The sequence below is a fragment of the Prionailurus viverrinus genome, chromosome A1 (genome assembly GCF_022837055.1).
Source record: "Prionailurus viverrinus isolate Anna chromosome A1, UM_Priviv_1.0, whole genome shotgun sequence".
In the NCBI taxonomy this organism is placed as follows: Eukaryota; Metazoa; Chordata; class Mammalia; order Carnivora; family Felidae; genus Prionailurus; species Prionailurus viverrinus.
In genome coordinates, this window is record NC_062561.1 from 181,841,910 (window position 1) to 181,860,634 (window position 18,725).

Sequence of the window (18,725 nt, forward strand, 5' to 3'; positions counted from 1 at the left end):
AGGCAAGGCTGACTTGATTTAACCTGGCAATATGAGATTAGTTCTTCATTGCCTCTGTTAGGTCTCCCACATTGCCAACCTTTTAAAGCAATAGATTGGCTGACAGGGTGCTCATTTGGAAGGTTTCACCTGCCATTAATACCCCGGCTGCCTGATGGACCATCGTTACACAGGCATCCCCTCCCTCCCAACCAGAGCAACCGCCATTCTTAAATATTGCAAGAAGTGGGATTGTATTTGTGCTGCTTCTGGAAGTCCTGTTGGAAGTTTTCCTCTCTCCTCTTTCCAACTCTTTTTTGACAGTCCCTGAGTTCCAAGGCCAGAGATCCCTGCTCCAAAGCACCTTTGGCTTTTCTTACACTTAGCAATGGAAGATCAATCATGTCTGACCAGAGATCTGGCAGAATGGAGGCCCACTGAGAGCTGCTTTTCTTGGTTTCCTACTCTTCAGGACACGTGTGAAAAAGAAAGCAAAGGCTGCTTAGGAAAACCCAGGCACTGTTACTGAAGACAGGGATATAATCTAGATAAGACCACTTTTTAATGGGACTCTAGCTTACCGGGAAGCTACTGGGGCATCTGGTCAACCCCTCACGTATGGGGTTAGGGGTAAGGGTTGGTAGAAATTTTGTGACAATGAGCTTGTAGTGTGTATCCAGTTTTTATTTTTTCTTTTTTTTTTTGAGTGTTTATCAAAAGTAAACAAATGGAAAACAAAAACAAAAACAAGCACCATAAATAAAAACCTTTAAAACCAATTCTTCTTAAAATATAACCAGCACTGGAATCACCCGGGACCTTGTTAAAATGTAGATTCTAATTCTCTGGTCCTACAGTGGTCTGCATTCCTTATGTTTCCAGGTAACGCTGATGCTGCTGTTCTGAGCCCTGACTTCCAGAAGTCAGGCTCTAAACCACTGTTGGTCAAGGCATGCTTCCTGACCTCCTGCCCTGGAATCACCTCAGTGATTTTAAAATGCTGATTCTTGCTGTCACCCAGGCCTACTAAATTTCTGAGCATGGAAATGGAAAATTGGCATTTTAAAGAAGATTCCCAGGTCATTCTTTTGCCGACTAAATCTCAAGAACCCCTGCTCTGAATTATTGAGAATGTCCCACAAATATCCATAGCAGTATATCTGACTCTGAGAGACTAAAGTGGTTTTCCAAACTGGGGGATGTTAATGGGGGTTCCCTGAAACATAGAAGCAGAGGTGACACTGGAGGATACAACTTGGGAAATGTTGGTGAAGCAGGTAAGCTAGTTTTTTTTTACAGCAGGACTTCTCAGAGCCTTTGACATGTGAATATGCATCATGAATCTTTAATATTGCAATGGAACATGAAGCATTTCCTGACCATGGACCCCTTTTGTCCCAGAGCATCTCCCCACAATAGTCTAGTGCAATACAGGTTGGGAAGCACTTCATGGACACAGAGCTCTAGGTTTGGGAGCTCTGTCCTTGGAAGGACGAGCCACACCTTCATCTACTCAATACTCACAAGTGGTAGCCCTATCCTTGAATGACCTTCTCACCTTCTCACAAATGCACACTTTGGGATGATTAGGTGCAACACACAACACATCATCACTACTAGCACATTAGCTCAGAGTCCCTGTCCTTGGGCTTCTAGTGCCCCCCAAAGCCAGTGTATTTCAGCAAAAAGACCCTATGTTAAGTGACACAACCTTGGAGGGGGGGTCAGTAGGATGAGGAAGCATTAATGGCAACCACGTCTAATCAGAGCTAATGGTTGGCACTTATGAAAAGCTTACTGGGGTGGGGGGCATCTGGATGGTTTGATCCATTCAGTGTCTGACTGTCGATTTTGGCTCAGGTCATGATCTCAAGGTTCATGGGTTTAAACCGCACATTGGGCTTGGTGTTGGCAGTGTGAAGCCTGCTTGGGATTCTCTCCCTCTCCCTCTCTCTCCTTGCCTTCCCTGCTCATGCATTCTCTCTCAAAATAAATAAGTGAACATTAAAAAAAAAAAAAGAAAATCTTACTGTCTTACTGGGTGTTAGGCACCATGCTAAGTGCCCTACACTCATCCCCTCATTAAATCACCACCAGATTTTCAGGCATCATTAGCACCACTGTTTACAGATGAGGAACTGGAGATTTAGAAAGAAAATAACTTGCAGAAGACCACACAGCTTCTTGCATGTTGGGGCTGGGTTTGACCCAGTTTGTAGCACTCTGAAGCCAAGTCCTACATGGATCTGCAACATAAGGTCTGTTACAGTAGAATGTTCCAAATGGCTAACACACAGGAGTCATTGTGCCCACCACTATGACATGTTATTATCTGCACTAAGCTCTTTTACCTAAGGCAGGACTATGCCAATCAGAAGAGGAACAATTTAAATACATACTGGAGGGAGATTTACCTTTTGAAAATCTGGGATGCCAAGTGTTTTAGCAAGCCCTCTGCCCTCGCTCCCTCTTCTGGTAGGTGGACCAACACAGGGCTGTTCCTCTGCCAGCCGCATAAGCTCCTCTGTGCTTTGACAGCCTACACCTTGCACCTTATCCAGCCATCATCCCATATGCTCATAAGAACACTTTGAGGTGGCTTCTATGATGTCCATTTTGCGGATGAAGAAGTTGAGGCTTGGAGAGGTTAAGAGCCTTGTCCATAATCACACAGCTAGTAAATGATGGAGGAGTGATTCACCCTCTGGCTGTCCACCTCCAATGGCTTCTATCCTCAATTCTTCATAGGAGGCTATGAGTAGTCATGGCCTTATAAAGGTATCCGGTGAGTATTGTAGGACATGGGGAACAAAATACTAAGGCTTCAGAAAACATCTTCATTTTCTAGTTGTTCTTTCTCTCAGCCTGCTCTCTTTTTCCTTCCCTCCTTTTCCTCCCTCTGCTGCTTCTCCTCAACCAAACAGAGCCTCTAGGAATAATGATCTCACTTGATGAGAACTGGCCCACCTTGGACGTTCCCTGACAGGCCTCTCTGGCACAGTCTCACCCTTGTTAGCCTAGGGCCATGTTTTTTTATACCTGGGGGATTTCTATCCTGGCTGCTGCCATCTCCCCACTTTTCTGTTACAAAAACTACTGGCAACAGAGAGCAAGGGTCTCTGATCTCAGCCACCGATGTCCCCAAATACTCACCCTCTGCCCGCTGTTCCTGGCCTCTTTCAGTCCAGTTATTCCCCCCTCCCCTGTGCCCCTCATCAACCTTGCTTTCAAAGAGCCCACTGACAGGTCAGACAGAAGCCAGCCCAGCAGGGGGTGGCGGGCTGGTGGGGTGGCAGACAATGACCTGCTGGGCCCCTCAGAAAGAAAAGGGGCTGTCACCACCGGCAACACCTTTGAGCAACAAGCTGGAACACTTACTTTCCGTCTGAGGAGAGACCCCGTCTCCTGGGGGGAAGGCAGGGGACTGTTCCCCCCACCCCTCCTTGAGCTGAGAGAATTAGCAGAGGGTAGGATGTCTGTCCTTTTGCTGCATGAAGAAGTTACCCCCAGACTGCCAATTGGGAGAAGGGAGCAGACTCAGCTATTATACAAGCTTCCTGCTGGATTAAGGAAATCTGAAGTACTAATTCCTACACATGACTATTGCCATGGTCCATGTACTATGCTTAGCAGTCCCTGGAGATCTCCTTGTTTCATTTCCACTTCCACTCTAGGGGCAGGCGTAGGGGCTAGGAGCCAGTATTGTACTCCCAATTAACATCACAGGAGCTGGAGGTTTGCAACTTATTGGCTGTGTGGCCTTGGGCTAATTAGCTTACCTCTCTGAGCCTTAGTTTTCTTATCAGTAAAGTGGAAATAATAACAACAACAACAATAATAATAGTTTAACAGGGCCTTTGTCAAAGATTAAATAGACCTTGTGCAAAGGCATTTAGTGTATAGCAACAATCTGTTTACTCTGGATTTATAGATGGAGAACCCAGTCCTAGAGAGGTTAGGTTACTAGAAAGGGTTGGGCAGCTGCTCATGACTGGCAGAGGTAGGATTCACACACAGGTGGCCCAGCCTCAAATAAGCTGATCACTCTCACTACTTTACGCGTCACCAAGCTGGCCATGGTTTGTAAAGTCCGGCTTTGCTCAACAGTGATTCTTGGCAGCCCCTGCCTTTCCTCTTGTCTCAGAAGAGTACTATGGAGCTTGTATACCTACTGCTACCATCCCACAGGAGGTCCATGTGCAGGGTGAGCCAAGTTGAAAATAGAGATGAAGAGAAGTATAACTGTGTGTTCATGTCTTACTGAAAATAAATCATATATCTTACATTTAGATTTTCTTTGCATTAATAAAATGGTATGAATGGTAGGTAGTGATTTGGATGTCATTGTATGGGTGTATTTTTAATCCTAAAATGAAATGTATTCATACTAAAATAATGTATTGCATTAAAGACAAGTGCTGTGTATCCTAGAGTCTTCTCATTAAAACCTTCATTCATTCAATTCATTTAATAATTAGTTGGCCAAGACAGAGAGGGACCCAGTAGTTAGGAACCTAGATTCTAGAAGGGAAACAATTAACAGATAAATGTATATAGACTTAAAATATTTTTTTAATGTTTATTTATTTTTGAGAGAGAGACAGAGTGTGATTGGGGAGAGGCAGAGAGAGAGGGAGACACAGAATCTGAAGCAGGCTCCAGGCTCTGAGCTGTTAGCACAGAGCCCGATGTGGGGCTTGAACCCATGAACTATGAGACCATGACCTGAGCCAAAGTTGGATGCTTAACCAACTGAGCCACTCAGGCGCCGCTAAAAAGTTTTTTTTAATGTTTATTTTTGAGAGAGAGAGAGAGAGAGAGAGACAGAGAGACAGAGAGAGGGAGACACAGAATGTGAAGCAGGCTCCAGGCTCTGATCTGTCGCACAGAGCCTAATGTGGGGTTCGAACTCACGAAACCATGAGATCATGACCTGAGCCGAAGGTGGATGCTTAACTGACTGAGCCACCCAGGCACCTCTACATGTATAGTAGACTTTGAGAAGGTGGTAGTGTTTTAAAGAAAAGTAAGGCAGGACAAAGGGTAGGCGAGTGATGGAGGAGGGGGTTTGCTACTTATCTTTTTTTTTAAATTTTAATTAAAAAAATTTTAACATTTATTTATTATTGAGAGACAGAGAGAGACAGAGCATGAGAAGAGGAGGGGCAGAGAGAGAGGGATACACAGAATCTGAAGCAGGCTCCAGGCTCTGAGCTGTCAGCACAGAGTCTGATGCGCGGCTCAAACTCACAAACCATGAGATCATGACCTAAGCCGAAGTCAGACGCTTAGCTGACTGAGCCACCCAGGTGCCCCAAGGGTTTGCTACTTTAGATACAAGGCTTTCCAGAAGTGTTTGGGGAGACACCTGAAATGAGGAAACAAGTCATGGAAACCTTTGGAGGAAGAGCATTCTGGGCAGAAGAAACAGCAAGTACAAAGGCCCAGGGTGGCAATGTATCATCAGAGTAGAAACAACAAGATGGTGGACGTTGGGCGGGATAAGGGAAAAGAGTAGACAGAAGATGTAAGTGCTGAGTAGAAGCAAGAGCTCACTAACGCAGAGCAATGGAAGCCACTGTTGCGACCTGGACGCCATTCTGTGGGAGATATAATGCTCAGGGAAGGTTTGCATGGGGGCATGATGTGATCTGACTTTTAAAAGGATTCTTCTTTTTTTCAGACAGCCAGGAAGATGATGGGAATACAGACTGAGCATGCCTACCAAAAGCAGTTGACCATCTTTCAAAACAAGAAGAAGGTCCTGCTGGAAGAAATTGGCAAGGAGAAGCTCCTGCAATACTACAAAAACATTAGTCTGGGCTTTCAGACACCTAAGGAAACCACTGAGAGCACCTATATTGATAAGAAATGCCCCTTTACTGGTAATGTGTCCATTCGAGGGTAGATTCTGTCTGGTGTGGAGCCCAAGATGAAGATGCAGAGGACCACTGTCACCTGCGACTACTACCTCCACTACATCTGAAAATACAACCGATTCAAGAAATGCTGCAAGAACATGTCTGTGCCTCTGTCCCTCTGCTTCTGGGATGTCCAGATCAGTGACACTGTCACTGTGGGTGAGTGCTGGCCCTTGAGCAACACTGTGCACTTTAAGGTGCACGAGGTCACCAAGGCCACCAGCACCAAGAACCAATTCCAGAAGTTCTATGACTTGACATCTGCCCATACCCCAAGAAAAGAAAGTTATTTTCCCAGTCTTGGGCCTAGCTAAAAAAATAAAAATAAAAGGATTCTTGTGACTGCTTTGTGTGGAATAGGCTGGAAGTTGGAAGACCAATAGTCCATCCTAGTGAAATTGGTGGCATGATCTGGGTTGAAGTGGAAAGATATTACAAAACCATGACCTTGATGGTTGTGAATAAATGGAGGGCCAGACAAGGGTGCATGCCCAGATCTGTGCAGCAACATTCATAGACAAAGGTGGCACATGAGAAATTCAGGAATGACCATTGCAGAAGACCACATGATAGTTGGGAAGTGACAGTAGTGGTGTTGGACACCAAAGGGTGCTTCGAGTGATGGGCGCCAGTGGGCTGGACGTTTCTCCCTGGATCTGCTCTCCCTGAGCCATGTGTTTTATGAGCGAGCATAGCAGAAGTAAGAGTAGGGGAAGCTGGCCCCAGTGACTTCAATGTCCCTTTCTCTATGGATTCCCCTTTCCCTTGCCTCTCTTCTCCCAGAACTCAGCAGCCTTGGACTCTTTGGAGAACCTAATATACAACTACTTTCAGAAGAAGGGTCTGGGAGGAGCACAAGCAAAACATTTAGAATTAGGAGAACTGGGCTCCAATCCCAGTGCTTCACTGTTGACTTTGGGCAAACTACTCTCTAGCTCCTCAGTTTCTTTGTTGGCTAAATGCAATCCTCCATTGTTAAATGTCGGCAACTGATTCAAAGATGTTTTGTAGGCCAGATATTATCTGAGTGAGCTATCCAGATCACTGGGTTGTGATCTCTGAGGGAAAATACCATTCATTGTAGCATGAGTGGGTGTGGGATTGAGGAGGATACTTTAGAACAGGGACCAAATAATGGATTTCTGATTTTGAAATGTTATGTATTACTTGACATGATGGGCTTTTGGTTGGGAATAATGTGTGTGTGGTTAGAGGATCTGAAGTCACATTACACAGGGAGATACTAATAATTAGACCTGTCATTTCAATAAGGTGGCATTCAGGCACTTTCTATAAACTTTCTAGTCAAACCTCACAAAATGTCTGCGAGGTTGGTGTTGCTGTTCCTAGTTTACAGATGAGGAAACAGAGGCTTGGATGGGTTAGGTGCTTTGCCCAAGGAAGTAAAACCAGTAAGAACTGGAGCCAAAACTTACACAAGTCTGCTTGACCCAAGAGCCTGTGGACCCTGGCAGAAAAGGGCACAACATTGACTCTGTGCCTGAGGGGGAATGGGAGAAGCTCCAGGAAGTCACAAAGGTAAGAGACCAGGGCCAGCTACCACATACCCTCTCCTACCATGCTCTTCCCACATCTGTCCTTTATTCCAGTGCTCTTAAAAATGGTGACAGATCCCGGGAAGTTGGGGCCCTGAGCCCCTCTCCACAGTCCCATCTCTGTGGCAGGTGAGTACAGTGATGAACCCAGGGTTCATATGCCAATCAAGTTGCCACTGCCTTGGGATGCAGAACTTTTTGGCTTGTACTCCCCATCAGGTGACCCAGGGATGCCACACTTGGAGGAATCACTCTCTGTTAGCACTTGGGTTTCCCTCAAAATGACACCCATTGTGTCAAGTCAGTGATTCCCAAAGTGTCAGTATCACCTGGGTACTTGTTAGAAATGCATATCCCTCGGCCCTGCACCACACCTACTGTATCAGAAACTCTGAGTGGGGCCCAGAAATCTGTGCATTATGCCTTCCAGGTGATTCTGATGCCCACCGAACCATAAGTGTTTTCCATGTATTAACTCATCTGAGCTCACAGCATCCTATGAGGTGGCAGCTAGCATTACAGAGGACAAAACTGAGACTTTCAGAGAACAGTTTGCCCCTATTCATACTGTGAATTAGTGGTTGATCCAGGATGTGAACCCAGAGCTCCCTGGTCTCTAAGTCTCTTTATCACCCTGCCAGGCTGTCTCCCCTTGCAGCGAAAGATGCACATATGCAATGGAAGAAACATAAGGAAAGGCCACTGTTTCTCCTCTGCTGTAAGCACATGTGTTTAGGAATAACCCAAGAAGATAGATGATTGCAATTTTGAAGACCAAGATGCTAAATGGAGGAAGGCAAGGCAAGTACTTGGGGTGAACTTCACTCTGCCCATCAAGGCACATAAGACCTGGCTCTCTCTGTCCAGACCTGCTTCCCAAGCCTCACCCTCCACCACTCTCCACACAGGGTTGTCCTGTCAGTCTTCTCAGAGGTCCCCAGATGTGTGCTGCTGCCTCATGCCTCTGTACCTTTGCCAGTTTCTTTGCCCACAGTGCTTTCCCTATGTTCCTGAGTGAAGTGCTCTGTAGCTCTCTAAATTCAATTTTACCTGCTCTGGAAGCCTCTGAAGCCCCTTCCTTCTCTGGGCTGCCATAGCCCCTCAGCCTTATTCTTAAGTGTATTTTTTTAAATGTTCATTTATTTTTGAGAAGAGAGCACAAGCAGGGAAGGGGCAGAGAGTGAGGGAGACATAGGATCCGAAGAGGGCTGTACACTGACAGCAAGTAAGCTGGATGTGGGGCTTGAACTCACCAACTGTGAGCTCATGACCTGAGCCAAAGTCAGACACTCAACCGACTGAGCCACCCAGGCGCCCCATCGTCTTTATTCTATCCTGAGTATATGGCTTTGTAGTGTCTGGTTTCACATATGTTTCATCCCCTCCACCAGACCTTGGATTCTTTGTGGATGAGTCTGTCTTATTCACTCATGTGGTCTGGCTGTGTGTGTGTGTGTGTGTGTGTGTGTGGCTGGTATAGGGCAAGGTGTTTGTTCACCACCATCCATGACAAGAGGTGCGAACAGGGCCAGGACTAGGGTAAAGTGAGGCTGGCTTCAGTGCACAATTAAAGGGGCTCACTCTCTTTCAGGTGCATGGGTGCCTAGTCTAGTTCTTAGGTCTCAGATTGACCTTATCAGTAATGCCAGGCACACATTCTCTTGAGGGTGACGGGGTCCCTGTGGGGGCAGCATGGCATAGAGGAAAGTGTGCTGGATTTACAGACAGGGAACCAGGCATCTGGCCCAGATCTGCCCTAGCCTGCTATTTGGCCTTGAAGAAGTTCCCTTCCCTCCCTGGGATTTTTGTACCTGCTGGAGAATCCATATTTTAGCCTCTCTGCCTCTGACATTCCCAGACTCCATGATTACTGTGAATCAAAGAGGTAGTGTTCCTCAGCGTGTGTGGCCACAGAATTCTGGAAACGGGCTTAACAGATCAATGCTGAAATACCTTGAGCTCAGGAAAAGGGAGGGAATTCCCCTGGAAAGGTTTGGTTTTCAATGTGCGGGGGGGGGGGGGGGGGGGGGGGAGAGAAGGGCAGGCCCTGACACAGAGCTTTGGAGCACACCTTGCAGTTTCCTTTGGATTCACGTTTGGCCACATAGTTCTGGCCCCTCTCCAATCCCCCAGAGCTCTTGGCTGAGAAGATAGAAAGTCAAATAAAAGAGCACAGGCCTTGGGCAGCTGCTCGTGCTGTGCTACAGAGAATGTCTAGCTATTTAAAGTCCAACTGCTCCACTTTCCCTGCTTGTACCCTAGCATTCCAGTGCGTAAGCACTTTGTGGGAAAAATGCATCCCACATAAAAACTGGGGGGTGGGGAAAGCTAACGCCAATGCTATTTTTCAGAATGCTACAGAATTCATGTTTCTGAGGGGCAAAGAGTATTAAACACTCATAGATTGCCCTGCTCAGGTCCTGGACACAAGAGTCAGCTGCTGCAAGGGGCCCTCAAAGAAGGTTCTTGACTTGCATTCTGAGTCCTGGCATAGCTACATTTTAGCTGTGGGGCCTGGGTAAGCCAATCCACTTATCTGGCCCTTAGCATCTGCCTCGATGTAAAGGATACTGAAGGCTCTTCTGGGCTATTGTCGTGGTTTTTTGGGGCAATGTGGGTAAAGTCTTAGTAAGTGCTCAATGCATCACGTCTCTGACATCAAGCCAAAGGACACTCCCTGTTCTGGAACTGTCCAGACCCCTCAGATATGTCCCTAGGAGGTGTTAATATCTGCACCAGATTTCTCATTATTGGCATTATTGACATCATGCCTTGTGTTGGGGGCTGTCCTGTGGATACAGGATTATTTTGCAGCATCCTGGGCCTCTACCCACTAGAGGCCAGTAGCATCTCCTTCCTTCCTCCCTGCTGTGACTCATAAAATATCTCCTGATGTTGTAAAATGTTCCTTGGAGAGTAAAGGTACCCCTGGTAGAGAAACACTGGTCTGGACTGAGGGGGGATTGTGGGAGCAAGAAAGCTAATCCTGGCACCAGAGCTCTTGAACCTTTATTCAAATGCTGGTCACAGGCACCAAGAGGGTACTTGCTGCAATCCAGGAAGTTTCTCTGGCCAAGAAAAAATACAGGAAGCCAACACAAGGCTATAAATGATACCTCTTTGCCACCAGTTAAATCTGTGTTTTGATCCTTTAATTCCCTAAAATAAGTCCACAGTGTTTTAAATTATTAACTTTTTTTTTTGCAAATTATGCATTTCAATCACAATTTTATGAAGAATATTTGATTTGTCATCTAATCAGGGAAAATATAATCCCTTAAGAGACACTTAATAATCATTTAAACTACTAAAAACTTCATTATAAAACACTGAAGGTGTGATGTTAGGTAAACCCATGAACGTTTACCCCACCTGCCAACAATTCCATGGTCAAATACATTTAGTGTGAAAAGGTCTTCAATGGACAAGTTTTCTGTTTAAGGTGACTTTTACTGAGGCTTCTTTATAAAAAAATTCTGTACTTGTTTGACCCTTCTTCAGAAACAGACTCCAAATTTTGTTAGCATTTTAGAAATGAGCTGCTGCCTTTACAGTAGCAAAGCAATCTATCACAGTGGTTAGTTGGAAGCCTATTTTGAATATTACTTTCTCAAACCTCTGTATCCTTATCTGTGAAATGGAAAAACTATGAAGAGACAGATTCATAGAACCTCTGTTTCTGCTATGAGGACACAGACAACATACCAGGAGGATACAGATGGGATAATTTAGGAGTGTGACATATGCTGTGAAGGAAACACCACAGGGGAATGGGAGAGAGACAAGGCTAGATTTTACAGGTCAAGACAGGCCTCTTTGGGGAGGGGGCACTGGAGTGAGAACGGAGAATGGCTGCAAGGAGCCACTCATGCCAAATGCCCAGGTCAGAGCATTTCTGGCCCTGGGTCAGCAAAGGCCCTGAGGTGTGCCTCAACTTAGCATGTGAGGATGAGGGGCTGGCCAGAGAGGATGCAGCAGAGTGGCCGTGGAGGGCAGTTGGGGACAGGTGAGAGAGAAGGAAGGGACATGTCATAGAAGGCCCTGCAGGCTAAGGTGAAACATTTGATTTTGATTTTAACTACATGAGAAGCCCTTTGAGGGCATGGCATCTGATTTACAATTCAAAATGATCTCTCAGGCTGCTGTGTGGAGGAATAGACAGCATGATGCAGGAGCAGTAGCGTAGACCCCCACCTGTTGGTTGCCTTTCCCATTACCCAGATGCATAAAAAGCTCTGCACAGGGCTCACTGCATGTAAACTCTCAACCAATGTCACTGGTTATAGTCTTTATATGCAATAAAGAATGGATTCTATCTTTTTTTTAAGTTCCATAGAAAACTGGCCCCCAACCCTCAGTTTCCTAAACAGAAGGTTCTCTAGTTAAATATGTTCCCAGAGGTCAAAGATCTTATTTACACTAGATGATCCAGAATAATTTCAGCCCTCTGTTGCCATGTGGTCCTCAGTTGGGGTTAGTTCTGCTTCTCTCCCAAGGAAAAGAGACCCAGTGCCTGGCCAGCTGGCAGTGGCCTCACGGCCAAATTTTCCTCCTAAGCATTAGATATATTGTCTTCCTCTCTGGGAGCTAATTGGGGACTCTGTTTATGACTCCAGATACATTTGCCACAAGGTCTTTGGACTGCAAGGGGAATCCTCATCCAACCCAATTAATAGAGCAATGTTGCACTTCTAAGCTGACCCCCACCCAACCAATCCATCAACGTGATTTGCACACATTAATCAAGGCATTTACAATGGGTTCACCAAGCTTCATCTCTCATTGGATGAAGAAATGGGACTATTTGGACTTGACAACTATAACTCTTCCAGAGTCCCTGAAGTCCTAAGCTTGGCTCTGCTAAATGCACAGACAAGGTGTTATTAATTAACAATTGAGATAAATGCCGGAATAGCATCCCTGAATCATGTCAAACCAATTTGGATGGTTATGGGATGGGGAAAGGGGGGAGGAGGCCGTGGGCAAGGGGTGGGCTTTGTCTGTTCCAAGTGCTTTGGACAGACTCCAGTGTTATTTCTCCTCATTTAGACCTGGCTGGAGTGCCTGGAACTCAGGCCAGCATCCACATCTCTTAACCCAAGGCAGCCTCCTTTGGAGACAAACAAGGAACCAAACTTCGCAGATGGAGGAGAGCTGGAAAATACTGTTGTGAAGAGCAGCCTGAGTGGAGCCTTTAATTTAAGGAGAGAAATGTAGAAGCTGCTGGTGGATGGAAGAGCCACAATCAGGGGTTAATGACCACATAGAATGGTGGCTTTGAAGACTCTCCTAGGAGAAAGACTGAAGACATTGGCCTCCATATTGTGATGGGCTTTCTCTCCTGTCCTGTGGCCGACACCCACACTCCGTGATAGTCACTTCTCTATGCTCCAACTGAAGGAAGGTCTTCCACTCTGTCAGCCCTGACTATAATAATTATAATAATGTGTTTATACATCTTATTTTTCCATATGGATGTGGACTCTTTGCAGACATGTATCATATCTTATTATTTCCAGTGTCTAACATTCAGTAAACCCTCAATGAATCTTTGTTAAACCATGAACAAATAGCTAGTGGATGGGTGGATGGATGCGAATCTCCTGATGATGGAGAGTTAAAGGAGTTTTAAAATTTGAAGGTTTTAAAGTTTTTTTTTTTTATTTTGAGAGACGAGAGAGAGAGAGAGAGAGAGAGAGAGAGAGCCAGCACAAGGAGGTGAGGGACAAAGAGAAGGAGAGACAGAATCCCAAGCAGGCTCTGCATGATCAGCACAGAGCCTGGTGCGGGGCCCGAGCTCACGAACCATGAAATCATGATCTAAGCTGAGATCAAGAGTCAGATGCTTAACTGACTGAGCCACCCAGGAGGCCAAAAGGTTTTTTTTTTAATTTGGAAGCAAACATTGGTCACCTCTTCATCTGGGAATGGAAAACACTTCTAAAACACACTCAAATTATTCACTCGAAAACTAAACATGAGAAAGTGTTAATATTTTTTCAATTACTTTTTTTTAAGTTTATTTAGTGATTTTGAGAGAGAGAGAGAGAGATTGTGTGTGTGTGAATGGGGGAGGGGCAGAGAGAGAATCCCAGCTAGGCTCTGCACTGTCAGCATGAAGCCCAACGTGGGGCTCGGCAAAGGGCTCAAACTCATGAACTGTGAGATCATGACATGAGCTGAAATCAAGAGTCAGAGGCTTAACCGAATGAGCCACCCAGGTGCCCCACTTATTTCTTCTTGAAATAAAACTCCCCTTTCCTCACTTTACTTCTTTTGTGTTCTAGGAATTCTAGGAGGGAGGGTTTGGGGTGTAGGCACTATGACCTTGGGCTGGGTCAGCCCACTCAGTGGAAACTATTATTTAAACAAGTTTGGGTCTGCAGACCACTTGTAGCAGAATCCTCTGGGGTGTTTGGCAAAAATGCAGATTCCTATATCCCATATTTGACTTAATAAATCAGAATCTCAAGGGCAGGGGCCTAGAAATTGAAATGTTTTTTAATTCCTTTTTTAATGTTTATTCATTTTTTCAGGGAGAGAGAGAGAGAGAGAGAGAGAGAGAGAGAGAGAGAACACATGAGCAGGGGAGGGGCAGAAAGAGAAGGAGACACTGAATAAGAATCAGGCTCCAGGCTCTGAGCTGTCAGCACAGAGCCCAATACGGTGCTGGAGCTCACAAACCGTGAGATCATGACCTGAGCTGAAGTTGGGTTCTTAACTGACTGAGCCACCCAGGTGGCCCTAGAAATCTAAATTTTAAGCAAGCTCTCCAGGGTGGTATACAATGCCAATTATTGATTGGGCTCCATCTATGTGGATTCGGCATCCGTTCTAGAAAATAGCAGCAACATCACTACTAATGACATTAGAGCTGGCAGCAGCCAACATGTGGGGACATCCCATGAGCCAGGCACTTTGTGAAACATATTGCATATGTTCCTCAGTGAAACTTCACATCTACTAATGGAGGTGGCATTATCATGCCTATTTCAAAGACAAGAAAAGACTTTGAGGAGTCAAGTTACTTGCAGAAGTGGGACACAAAGACTGATCCCTGAGCCTAGGCTTTTAACCTTTATGATGTTAGGGTGTCACCTGAGTAACCAGAGAAGTGACAGGAGAAGGAATAAAAGTCTAACTTTCAGGGCTGTGTTCAAGCAACAGAGGGAAACACAGACAGCTCGCTAATGCAGTAAAGCAGGATGTGATGCAAGTGGGACCGTGGACAAGCTCAGCTTAGGAAGGGCTTTCTCCCACCCCCTCCACTCCAGGCCCCCACCCACAGACTGGAGAGGACATCCGATGGGATTCCATGGGCACTTCAGACAGATTCTCAGGTTGGCTTGAAATGATGGGAGCTGGGCTTTGTAGAGACAGAGGGCTGGAGCTCCTGACTCTTAAGTTCTGGTTGATAAAAGGGTGTGGGGAAGGAGAAGGGCCTGTCTTTCTAGGCCAGACGGTCTAACAACGCTTCCCCACTTCGAGGTTCCCACTTTTAGAGGAAATCTACACCCTTTCTCCTACCCCTGGCTGTGATGAACTAAATCTCACACCTCTGACTTGGTGGTGATAATTAAATATTATCCGCCTGTCACTTGATGCACATGTTGTGTGTATTCTCAGACTTTAATGAGCTGGTATTTGTCTTCTGTAAGCAAAAATATTTCTTTGAGTCTCTTCTTTTTCAAATTGGGGTGAGCAGTTCAAGTGAAGATCTCTCACTATTAAAAAGACAGTCTACTTGCTGGCATGTGTATCTGAACTGTTTCTACTTCTTCTTAGGGTCAATGGCAGGGAAAGCCTACCCCTTCAGAATCAGCCATTGCTTTCCTGAGGTTAAGTTAGTGGTCACATGGTTGGGGGGGCGGTTGTTGGGAGACTTTGAAAGGGATGGGATAAGGAATGCAGGGAACCAGCATAAACTGGTTCTGTGGGATATTTGAATGCAGCTTTTTCCAACAGGGCTTCTCCTATAAGCACCGCAGAATCCAGAAAACATTTGAGTGAAAATTTTCTCAAGTCTTCTAAGGAAGGCACTTAGCTAGTACCATTCTAGATGCATAGGAGAAGAGTTAACTCATTCCATATAATGAATGTCTTAGGACAGTGGCTCTCAAAGAGAACCTGCATCAGCATTACTTGGAAATTTACCAGAAGTTAAAATTCTTGCATCCCACCCCAGGTCTGTGGAATCAGAAATTCGGGGGGATTTAGCAATCGGTGTTCAATCAAGCCTTCCAGGTGGTTTTGCTATAAGCTAAAGTTTCAGAACTACTAGTGGCCATAAAGCACCAGGGCTTAATTCTCTCCCAGAGGAGCCCAGTGTGAAAAAGGCCGTTAAAAGGGCTTCGAATATCTGCGTCAATATTTGTATCTATATCTATCTCAGTTTAAAATAAAAAAAAAAACATCTATCACTTTAAACTGAGATTTTTTTTTTTAAACGTAGAGTGTTCCCAGATGAAAAAATGATTTGCCTCTTCCAACTCACTTTGGATGAGCATCCTGTTACTTCCCCATTCATGAGGTTCATAACAAATGTGTTCATTGCAGCTGCTCCCCAGGCTGATATTCATGTTCTGTCTGGGTGCCTCCTCTGACCTACTGTCAGGTTTGGGAGCCACATAGCCTTGCTTGAGAACTCCCAAAGCAGGAGAGAGCCTGGGGCAGAACTCCTACCCCCACCAAAACAAACAAAAAAGTGATATAATTAGTGTGCTGCAGGATTGGATCTGGAGTTGATGAGGAGCAACTTTAATATTTATCAATAAACAGCAAAGTGCTTAGCACACCTCCTAGGGAAGTAATTAACCATAAAAAGGATACTCTGCGCTGAGGAATCTCCTCCAAAAAAAGAACTCAGTTAATTGTGAATTGCTTACGCCAGGTGAGAGACAATCCGTGTCTACCTCTCTCACCTGACATAAGCAACTCTGAATTAACTGGGAGGTTCTTTTTATAAACACTATGCGGAGCCTTTTTTTTTTTCTTGGTGGCTAATTACTTCCTTGGGAGGTTTGCTTTAATAGTTCCCATAACAAGGCCATTATTGTCTTTAGCATAATCACTGCCTCATTTGCTTTTGTGCCTTGCCTTTCTGATGCTCTGCCTCTGCCCAGCGGGAGGGACCCTGCACTGTGCTTGTAGCGTAGTCCTCAGACCAGCACCAGTCGCACCTATTGAAGTCTCCTCTAGCTCCACTATTTCAGGAATTTGGTTTTCTCCTGGAAGGAGCTGCGATCAGGGAGGGGTAGGGCTGGTGGAGAAGGACATAGATGGTGCAGGTTATGTTGGGGAGACTGAGTCCCCCTTCCCTATGTGCAGCATTCCAGCCATTTGCTATGCTTTTACCTGCTGACATCTGCAGTGGGGAAGGGCACCAGAGCAGCAGCTCCTTTCTGCAAGAGGAAGGAGCTGATCTATCTGTAAGCAACCACTTTGCTAAGTGAAATCACCAGGGACCAGGAAAAAAAACCAAAAACTGAACCTTGTCAGGATAGGTAATGTGATTTTGACTCAGTCTTGGGAAAAAAAAAATGTATGGATATATGCAGTTATGCCTCACTTCATTCAAAAATGAATTAAAGTGGCTTCTGTTTTGGCTCTGTTTCAGTAAGGTAATGAATGAATGGGAGCTCTGTAAATTACATTGGCTCTATAAACTTTTTTGATTGGTGTACTCCTATCATTATATGTATGTTAGCTTATTTACACATTATGTACATGTATAACAGCAAGAATATATTATGGAAATTGCAAAGTGTCTATTAAGAGGACGAGGAAAAGTAAAAATAGAATATCTAACACTTTCAACCATCACCCTGATGGATTACACCCCCTTCTGGACACTACCTAAACTGACCTTGGGGTCATGAGGGCAGGAGATGACACTTCCAGAGCACAGGGATTGACAGAGTGGGACTATACACATTTTTATTAAATCAAATAGTTGAATGCATGGATCCTGTTACACTCTGAAACAACTTGCACTCTGAGGGAATTCTGACCAGTTAGTAATTTTGGTGGGAGTGGGTCACACACCTGTACTAAAGCCTAGGGAGCACTGGTCCACATTCTTAGGAAATCACACAGCCCCTATGCTACTGCAACTCCATTTATCCCCAGAATTTTACCATTTCATCAGGGAATAATACAGGAAAGAAAATTCAATTCAGAGGTTCAGAACAGGGATTGGCAAATTTCCTATAAAGGGCCAGAGAGTAAATATTTTAGGCTTTATCAGCCATGTGGTCTCTGTCTAACTATTCAATGCTGCCTTTGAGGGTGATACATAAACTAATAGGCAATAGGCTATCTTCCAATAAAACTTCATAAATGAACACTGAAATTTGAATTCTACACAGTTTTCACATCTCTTGAAATATTGTTCTTTAGATTCCCACCCCCCCCCCCCCCCAACCTTTTGAAATGTAGAAACCAGTTTTTAGCTATATAATGCCAGGCAATGCATTGGATTCAGTCTGTAGTTTGCCAACCACTGTTTGGAAAGTGGACTTTGGAGTCAGATCTGGGTTTGCGTCCCAATTTTACTATTGGTAGCTCTTATAAAGTTACTTAACTATGGTCTAAGCTTCAGTTTCCTCATTTGTAAAGTAACATCTCAAAGGGCTGTAAGGATGGAGGGATTGCCTGTGATGTCTGAGCACAGCATGAAGCACATATTGTGATCATCATCATCGATTTGTTTGTAACTTCCAGCCCTGAAGGGTCAGGCAGGAGCAGGGACCCAAAGGCAGAGCCAGGGCCCAGCCACCTTTCTGTGGTGGTGCTACTTGCCAATCCAAAGCCAGCATCAAACCCCAGTGCCTTCAGCCTTGTCTCCAGGAGCCCCCCGCCCCTGGCCCAACGACGCCCCCCCCCCCCCCCCCCGTTCTTTGCTGCATTTGCTTCAAAGGAAATGTTACAACAACATTTGACAATAGTATAGGGGAGGTCTTTCAGGAAAAAAATGACTCATGACGGAAGTATACACAATGCTCTGCTCTTGAGGGGCTGGGAATTAGAAGACGCTTGCTCACCTCCCTCATTATCCTTGTTATCAGCACAGGAGGTTTCCATGGCAACGTTGCATCCGGGCCCTCTCCAGCCGGTCTGGCAGACACACTGCCAGCTGTTCTGACCCAGCGTGCATCTCCCGTTGCCGTTGCACAAATCAGGGCAGCCATCTGGTTGGAGAAATGGAGAGGATGAGAAGGAGGGACGTGAGGCCATGCTGGGGTTGCAGGGGAGCCATGCAAAGGGGGAG

General features: G+C 45.4%; 1 protein-coding gene and 1 pseudogene across 3 annotated transcripts in view; one reads left to right on the plus strand and one right to left on the minus strand.

Moving 5' to 3' along the window:
* The window catches only part of TENM2 (teneurin transmembrane protein 2), a 944,724-nt gene that overhangs the window by 94,802 nt on the left and 831,197 nt on the right, over positions 1-18,725 (minus strand). For all 3 annotated transcript variants that reach the window (XM_047877002.1, XM_047876993.1, XM_047877010.1), the window contains one exon: positions 18,499-18,645. In XM_047877002.1, the coding sequence (XP_047732958.1) occupies positions 18,499-18,645 (147 nt within the window). The remainder of the gene's footprint in view (positions 1-18,498; positions 18,646-18,725) is intronic.
* LOC125172481 (40S ribosomal protein S11-like) lies at positions 5,654-6,214 on the plus strand (annotated as a pseudogene).